Consider the following 9,510-nt stretch of genomic DNA (forward strand, 5'->3'; position numbering starts at 1 on the left):
TAGGGAAAAGCTGTTGTGTATACAAAGCATGTTTTATTGTTCCAAAAAGTAACACTTTGCTCTAAAGTAGGATTTGTTCACTAAAACAACCATCTGCTCCAGAATGAAGAAGATTTATGGGATTTATGACTCCATACCTGCAGTCTGAAAAATACAATACAGTGCCCATTCTGAGAAATTACAAGATGGATAATCAATTGCATCCATCCTCTGGAGGGAAATTTTCCAGTAAAAAGTTTAGATACAATTCACTCAAAATCAAGATGTCACATTTCTGAATTGGGCTTTTTTTGTGTGCTTTTTTTTTCTTAAAAAGTCCCATATATAAAAATACCCATGAGACAGTCTCCTCCTGGGAATGAAAACATAGGTTATTGAGTGCACAGAACAAATCAGATGTCTGATAAGGTACATTTGGAGACCATCATTTGTGTTGAGTATCAAACCCAGCTTAGCTCAGGACAGCCTCTTCCATCTGCTTAAATTCTGTTGTCCTTATCAGTGCAAGCCACCACAACAGCCAGCAGACATGGCTTTCCAGAAAGGGCACTTTGCCATGTCAGACCATGAACAAACAGCAAAATTTACTCATCTTTTATCGAGGACAGAATTGCCTCCCTTTGTTTCTATGGAAGAATAACACTGACCACAAGACAAACTTCTGTTGGGAAAGAAATTATTCACCCTTTAGGGATTACAAACTCACATTGTTTGGAGTGCAGCACTCATGTATACACACATTTAGAGGAGCATGACTTTACAGATGTTAAAAGCAGCCCATAAGGAAGAAATCTGGAGTAAGCCCTCCAGTGGCTCACAGAAAAAAATACAAAAAGCCCATTTAATCTACCTCCAAAGTAGGGTGTGTATTGTCTTTCCTCAAAAGAGACCTAGAACAAATACTGACACCACAAATCAAGAGAGAAAATGGATTTGTCCCAGAAGAGTTTTGTTAGACCCACTTTCCAGTCTTTGGGCATGCCTATCTACATGGAAAAGTTATGTGAAAGCTTCCAACCTTCCAAGCACAATCTCTGATAGAACAAGTTCAGACTTGACACTGCTGTGCTCATCAGACAAAACTTCCATACTTTTGTATTCCTTTTTGCTAACATGACAACAGCAGTTCTCCACATATTTCAATAAATTAAAAAGATATGCCCATTCTCCCAGTAATTTATTGCTAACCACTGCTTCCTGCTCGAATGAGCCAGTAAATGTATGATTATAGTACATATTAATGCAGAAAAAAAGCCCTCATTTTTCCACTCTAGAGGCCACATGATGACTCTAAACAATGAAAGAACAATTCATTCCAAGTAAAAATATCATGCCATGACTTTTATTGCTCTTCTGCTGAGACATTCAGCTGAGCAGAAGCATAAGAGTGGAAGCTTTCACCTAGAAAGCACTGTCTCATACTGATTAATTGACTCTAGGCTCTTTAATCAGGAGAGAAGAGAAACTGTATTAATTTATCATCACCTTTTTCTTCAGCTGTCTCAAATGACTTTTTGGAGCCAAAGCAGAACATGTAAGTAAACAAGTGCAATTGATTATCCAAGTAAACAACAGTAAAAGAAAGCAAATATAACAGAAGATCAAGAAAAAGACAACATATTACAAAAGAGAAATATATAATGCTTTTAGCACATGCAATTAGAACATAAGCACCTTGATGAAAGACAATGTGGCACAGGTCTGCTTAAGTTTTAGCCACTGGAACAGCCTTGCTAGAAAAAATGCAAATAAGGAAATTAATAAATCTTTCAAGAACCAAGTGCTCTTCCATGACAACTACTTCCCACTGCACTTGCTGGGCAAATAAAGCAGCTACAAGCAGCAGCTGTCATGTTTAGTTTGAGAAAGCAAAAGTAAAACCACACAGTACACACAACTTACTAAGCACAAGAGCCTGACAGGAGAGAAGAGCTACAGACATACTGGGGCCTTCTATCCAAACGACTCCAAATGTGAAGACAGACAGGCCAGCCTGTCTGTGGATACTGCAAGAGAAGTCAGTTGCATTAGCAGTGCAAAAGATGCTTACCTTGCATGCTAACTCAGAAACACCAAGTTACTTAGACTGAGAAATTAGCACCAGTTAAAAACACTGCCAATACTCCCCAGCCCTGAGATCCAGGAATGCCACCAGCGGTGGCTGCAGGCAGTGTTGCATCCCTCAGCAAGCAGAATTGTTGGAAGCAGGCTTGGAGGACTGATGTCAGACAGCAGAGGCAGCAGAAGCCTCTCCTCAGGCTGCAGGGCACAGCCATCACCCTCACCCAACCAGCCCTGCACAGCTGCCTCACCTGGTGGATGACATAGATGCCATAATCCAGCTGCTGCCTTTGCAGGAAGGGGTGCAGGTGCTGCAGGAGGTACAGCAGATGCTTCTCCCGGTTGCGGTGCGGGATAAGGATGGCCACGTGCTGCAGGGCTGAGCACTCCACAGGGTGGTACCGGCCCTTGGCTACCTGAGGGTTCTCCTCTTGCACCTCTTCCAGTGTAACAGATGGTTTGAAGGAGAGTTTGTTGGCACCTCCTGTAAGAGAAGCACAAGAACCTTTCCTGAGTCATTTCAGGCAGTGGTTGGCCCAGTCACGTTATGAGGCACTGTGTAACCAGTGTAAGAAACCCAGGTTCAAGCCCCAACTGGCTTCCCTGCCCTACCAAGAGAAAAGCAGCACTACAAGGATTCTATGCAGGCAGCAGAAGGAGAGGATGTCAAGCATGTTAGTTGCTTAAACTGACTGTGAAGTAGTAGCAATAAAATAAAAATATTTTTTAAAAACCCAAGAGAAGATCTAAGCTACTGCAGAAGAATTGGGCATGAATGACTGCCAGGGCAAAGCAAAGGAGAAGAAAGTGGAAAGAGACACAGAACTGTGGCTGTAAGAAGTCATTGGTACCTAAAGCACAAAAAAAGCTCAACAGGCTTAAGGCTATAAATTAATAAGATAAAACATACCAAGGCTTTCTGTAGCCAAATGAAATTTTCAACCCTTCTCTTGCACTGAGCTATAATCCCAGCTCCTCTGAACTCAGCAAGCCCATGAAAAAGTACAATACAGGCAACTGTGATGGCTGCAGTCACTGCTGCATTTGCTTAATCAAATGTGTCTTGGGGTCAAGGTGTGCAGGGAGACAAAGGTTTTTGTGCTACATCAGGGAAGAAGGAAGAGTTTAGCTTCCCAAACAAATCCCTAATCAGGTTCACAATAAGGAAGAGAAAGAAGATAATGACATGATACTGATAATGAAGATAATGACATGATAATGATGCAAAGCAGGAGCCTGGTGCTGCTAGCAGTACCAAGCCAAGAAGAAAGTAGAATAATAAAAATGCCCAAACCAGGAAAAGAGTCACCCATTTGAACCTTCATCATAATTAGCGCCAACTCTAACAGAGTTGTGAAGTCCTTCAATTGTTAATACAGAGACACAAAAGTATATTTAATAATAAAAAGGCAAAAAACTGAGGAAATATGAAAACATTTGTGGTTAAGACAAAAATAATTTAATTTTTTTAAAAAAGAAAAAAGTAATTTAATTTTTTTAAAAATAAAAAGATGCATGTGTAAGCAAGGGAAAAAGAAAAATTCCTTCATTAATCCCCATTGGCAGGCAGCATTGGCCACATCCAGGGAAGGGCTTCAGCACATACAGCAGTTGTTGGGAAGACAAATGCTGCCACCATGAACATCCCTCCTTCCTCCTTTCTGCAAGCTTTTACTGTTGAGCATGATGAATGGCACAGTCACAGGCTATGGAATACCCCTGCAGTCAGCTGGGGTCAGCAGTCCAGGCTGTGTTCACTCCCAGCCTCCTGCCCTCCCACTGGATTTTAGGGATCCAGGACTGACAGAGACAAAGCCTCACCAGAGTGCAAACACTGTTCAGGGTTGGCAAGTTACTGGTGTGTTACCAAAGCTGTTTTATCAACAAATGCAGAGCCCAGCACCAGCTGCTCTCCCAGCCAGACCCAGCACGGGCACTGGGTGCCACAAGACACTCCCTCACCCAGGAGTGCTTCCTGCAATTTGTTGTATTGGTTTCACAGGAAAGGAATCCAACTGGAATATGGCTAGCCAGTTAGCAGCACTAGCAGTAGATTAACCTGTCAGAGAGGAGAGGAAAACACCATCACTTACGCAGGTGCGGAGACAGAGCTGGGCAGGGATCCTGAAATGACTCCACCATGGGAACATCTGCAGTGGATTCAATCTTCTCTTCCTTTTGACTGTGCTCCAGGCGAGTTACCTTCCAGAAAAACTCCACCATGCTCTTAGCTTTAGGAATTTCCTCTCTAGTGTCCACTAAGTAACTGAATGTGGTCCATAGCACCATCACAAATAAAGTGACAAGCACCAACACTTTGAACTTATAGAAGAGGTTAAAAACATTCCAGCCCAAGGCCATGGCTTTCCCTGATCCACAAACAGCTTCCTCTGCTCTGATGCCGAGGCAGGTCACTGCATATCCAGCGGGGATGAAACCACAGCTCCCAGTAAGAACGTCACAGTAGGGAAGTAAAGCTGGAGGTAGGGAGGGCTGCCACACTTCCTGCAGTTTTGAAATTCATGGAGCCATAGTATTGTTTGCTCTTCAAATGTCACAAAATATGACTTTAACCTGAACCACAAAAAAAGAAAAAAGGAAGGAGAAAATTAGTTTCTATCACCTCCACTGCTACACCTTCACAGATTCCATGAAAACTGGTTATGACGATACACAAAAGGAACAACAAGTACGAACAACTGGTCAAAAACCAAGACCATGATCTTTGGTCTTTGTTCAGCCATAAACCAGCTGCATGATTTTATGCAAATCACTTTCCTGTTTTGTTCTTCTCTCTCAATCTTTCTTTTTTTTTTTCAGATCAGAAAGTGCAACCACTATCCCATGTTACGTCTGTGTGCAATGCCTGGCAATACACAGGTTTTATTACTTCTGTTCCTACCAAAATTAAAAACAGCTGCAAAGCAAGAGATTCTGCTGGCTATGAGTACAGTCCATCCAAAATGAAAACCATATGAATCTCTGCAGAAATAAACTGTGTTCTTCTGAAAGACAGTATTATTGATGTTATGTTGCTCTGCACAATGCAGTGTGAAACAATACTGACTGGTATCAGAAATCATTGTTCTTTATCTGCTGCCTGTCAGTACCACCTTTTGGGTCTTTGTCCAGTATTCCTCCTCTCACACACTTGAAGGAGGAAAATCTTCCTGCTTTTTAAGGGAAAGGTTCAGTTTTTCAAAGGTGTTATGTCTGTGAGGAGCCAATCCTTTATTCCCCCTCCTGCCCTCTTTCAAGGGCTCCATTTTCATACAGCCTTTCACTGCCATCATACTATAGTTACCACTCTACTTCTTTTGGCTGCTATTATCATTTCATAGCAAAGAAAGAATGAAATTTTAATGAAAGAGATGTCTGATATAGAAAACACACAAGAAAACTGCAGCCTCTGAGAACAAGGACTGAGGCTAAGTGAAGCAAAGGCAATGATTAAAGACAATGCACATGAAACAGGCTAGATCAAAGAGAAGAAACATAAAAACATGGAAAAGGTTATTTTATACCAGTCTCCAAAGTAATTGAGACCCTGGAGAGATATCACAGGCACAAGGAGTGCAGTAACTCCACATTTCCACTAGTTTAGGCCTGGTGTCTTCTGGAGAATTTTGCTGATCCGTGGGAATGTATATGGGAGCCTGACCCAGCACTACCATGATGAACTCCCAAGCCTTTAGGGTTCACTGGGAATTACCAGCTGCTGTCCCCCCTGGCAGGCACTTCATGGAATAGCCAACCTGCTCTCCCCATTCACATGCAACACATAGCAATGCTCTAAGTAAAGGGACTCCAATAAAAGACAAAATGTCCACCCTTCCCCACCAGCTCACACCCTGCAATAGTTGCTCACAGGAAATCAGTGATAAGCTCAATGAATCATCTGAGAGCAGTGTGGACCTCGTGGGTAATAATAGCCTGTAATTAGTAAATCAAAGACCTTAGAATTTGCTTATCTAAACTCTACCTATAAGTTTCTATGGAATAATCTAAATTGCTGCCTTTAAGCTACTATGCAGTATTTGTCAGGTGAAGCACTTCCCCAAAGGGTGTAGTTTCCTCCAAAATAAACCAAAGGTCTCACAAGGAAATTTCCTTCTCCATCACCCAATCCAAGTGCACCCCAGATTAATCTGGGCTGAAAAGGACAACATGAAAGTTAACAAACTGAACTTTACATGCAGCCAACAACTATCAAAAGGTGTTTATTATATTCACAGCTTCCCACTTTCCCAGAAATGGACAACGATCTTTAAAAAGAGTTACAACAGTTGCTCACCACTGATACTCAGATTAGTGCAAATGGGCTGTCCCCCATAAGAAATTATTTTGTTAATAAATAAAGTTAAAAATTAACTATCTGTGGGAAAGCACAAAGAAAAACTAGGAGGCAGTCAGTATTAATCAGAAGAAGTAGCTTCTGAAATATTTTGTTGTTTTTGTTAAAATCAGAAAGAGCATGCAGGTGTAAAATTGCTAAGGTACTAGGATGTTAAAATTATGGATATAAACTATGAACTTAGTGCACCAACCTTATTTCTACTCTCCTCCACTCCTATTCCAAATCTCACACATATGAATTTCCTTTGTCAGCTTTGCAAGATTCTATAAGTATTTGCTACTAAAAGTTCATGTTACTTTGACAAATCTTCACACTGTTCTACTGTCAGGGTGAATAAATTCCCATAATAATTAAACTCACATCTCCACTGGCTTCTATGGCAGCAACAGAATGCTGCTCCTGCTTAAAATACACTTGAGCAGGGCAGCATAAATATGCACACACGATCACAACCATCAGTCACCTTCAGCTCATCACAACTCTCATGCAGAGGGGCAATAATTCACATTTCAGAAACCTACAGTTTGATTTTTTGGTGTTATCTACAGAGAATACAGCACTTATTTCAAAATGCAGACACACAAAGGTATTTTGGTACTTTAAATGGAAAAACACAGATGAATCAATTGACACACCAATTTACCTTCCATTATTACTTCAGAGGTTAAAAGGTTGTTTGCCTGGCTTTTTTGTCTGAAACATGAGAATGGCATATTCACAGAAAGGCAAACCTGATTCTATCAACAGAGAAGGAAGAACTGTGGAAGAACTGTACCCTTATGAATGAAGAAGTGAAGAGCTGTCACTTTTATGACTCCTGCCAAAGACTGAGAACTTGGGAACTTAAGAGGACAGTAATGGAGAATAAAAGGACAAGCAAGAAGTTAAGCCTCAATAAGAACCTGCCTGTCAGAGAAACAAAAAAAAACCCCTTGGCCATTGCCCCTCTAGAGGGTGTTGTGTTACCATTTCACACTAAGGACTCTTCAGTTCAAAAAGTCATCTTTCACCAGCAAGCCTGAAGTACCTTGGTTGCCAAGTCAGGCAGCTAACCCAGGGACAAGAAGACCAGAGCTTGGACCTTGTTAAAGAAAAAGTTAGCTCAGGGCCTGCTGCTAAAAAGCCATACTTGGAGAAGTAGTATGAAAGGCAGAGTTATAATACATTACATGAAATCATTATTAATGGAATAGTCTTAATCAAATACTGATTAGAATAGTCATGCAAAACCTACTCCAGCCTTAGTAGTCTTGACAGTAACAACTGCGGCAGAAGAGATATTCAGCAGCTACATCCTTTCCACATCTTGAACAAGCAAGTCCCCCATCCCACTGATCAACTTCCCATCTTTCTTTTGTTCCCTATGTAGTTAATGAAGCGCATCTTTTCATCTTTGATATCCCTGGATTATGGCTGATACATTGGTTGGGGGTGGTGGTGAGAAAAGGCCACCTAGTCATACATTATACCATGTGCAAACAAAAATTCAATACTGAACAAATCTTGCTAGAAACAATAGTATCTCAGAAGCTGGAAACGTGGTTCTTTTTTCTCCTGCAGTTCAAAATTCAGGGTGACCAACCCTTAAACATGGGTGGGAGAACACTTGTGGTGCAACTAAACTCTTATAGCTCTGAAACCTGACTCTAGTTGTGTGTGACCTTCATAAAACAGACCAAAGAAACTTTCATAGGAAACAAAGTGCAACTTTCTTGTCAAAAAAAATCTCAGTGAAGCATAACCAAACCTAGTTTAGAAAGTTACAGCTGGCTAGAAGGGAACGGCCCTTCAGACCACAAGGTCAAAACCACCACAGTACCCATTTCAAAATGCATAATTGAAAAAAATTAAACAGAACAAAGCCACAGTTATGCAAATATGGCATAAGTCGGAATTCTAAAAAAACTGACGTAAAAGGTGAAAGGTCTCCATCTACATGCAGATATACTCGTATCTAAACAGATGCTGTAACACAATTCTAAATAGCTCCCTGATCATGTTGAGGCACAAAAATAGTGCATGTTCTGCCTTCCCCAAAACCACATCTGTACCAACAACTGTCCCTGTGCTCTGCAGCTTGTCTGACAAGCCAAGTTCTATAGGCTGCAACTAGTTTTGAATCACACGCCAAATCCTGCTTCCTTGTTGGAAGGTTCCTGGCACTGCTCATAAGATATTTATCTGCAGGAACCCATCCAGGACACAGAGCTGTACGACTCCTCCAGGAACAGGGGTGTTCAGTTCTCATCCTTGAGCGTGATGGCACAAACACGAACCCCTAACTTGCCCTTTTCCATCCAGGTAGGCCAAAATAGTAAGCAAGGTTCCAGCATGGACAAGACTTCTGAAGCAAACTAGGATGATCAGAACCCATCTATACTCATCCAGGGTTTTCCCAGCAGAAATACACATGCACTGGAGTCTGACACACTGTGCAAGCACAGAATGAGCAAGCAACACATGCACAAGCTGGTTCCCCATGTAAGGGCTGCAGGGTCAGCCTGTGCATTTGCCTCCTGATTGAAGCCAGTAGCACTACCAAGCTCAGAAATGACCAGGAATACTGGGCTAAAGGCTGTTCGCTTTCATCGATGCAAAATTCCTAGACAAAGTCAGTATCAGCTAGAAGACTGAGAACTCATAGCCCTGATCTAGATATAAGTGAAGGAAAGTAACCTTATGAACAAAATTTGGTAAGTAACTGGAGTTGATAAAAAAAACTCATTATGTTCCAAACCGTGATTTTTCCCTGATACATTTTTAGATTAAAACTGTCATTATGATGATTATGCTAAAGCCTAGATTACTTATCCAAAAAAAGTTATGCTTAACAGTATAAACAATCAGTGAGAACACAGCCCCTAAATTTTACTTTTCATATGTTCACATTTAAAACTATTCACCCTGTAGGGGTGAAAGATATTTTCATCTGACGAAAGGAAAATTAATTTTTTAATTTACACAAACCAACTTTGACTACCTGTTTCACATGGTTGAATAAGGACAGATTTCCCACGCAGGATTTTCTAGAAGCCCTTGCAAGGTCATCAAGCTCACGCACAAATTCCAAAGGCAGCAGAACAGGTTCAGCA

The 9,510-nt window shown here is 41.2% G+C and overlaps 1 protein-coding gene across 2 annotated transcripts in view; it reads right to left on the reverse strand.

The window, feature by feature from the left end:
* B4GALT4 (beta-1,4-galactosyltransferase 4) overlaps window positions 1-9,510 on the reverse strand; it is a 28,518-nt gene that overhangs the window by 10,698 nt on the left and 8,310 nt on the right. For both annotated transcript variants that reach the window (XM_005420560.2, XM_031056671.1), the window contains 2 exons: window positions 4,155-4,635; window positions 2,313-2,545 (listed from right to left, as the gene is read on the reverse strand). In XM_005420560.2, coding sequence (XP_005420617.1) covers window positions 2,313-2,545; window positions 4,155-4,422 — 501 coding nt within the window. In that variant the 5' untranslated portion in view covers window positions 4,423-4,635. The remainder of the gene's footprint in view (window positions 1-2,312; window positions 2,546-4,154; window positions 4,636-9,510) is intronic.

This window comes from Geospiza fortis, unplaced genomic scaffold (assembly GCF_000277835.1).
Source record: "Geospiza fortis unplaced genomic scaffold, GeoFor_1.0 scaffold1, whole genome shotgun sequence".
In the NCBI taxonomy this organism is placed as follows: Eukaryota; Metazoa; Chordata; class Aves; order Passeriformes; family Thraupidae; genus Geospiza; species Geospiza fortis.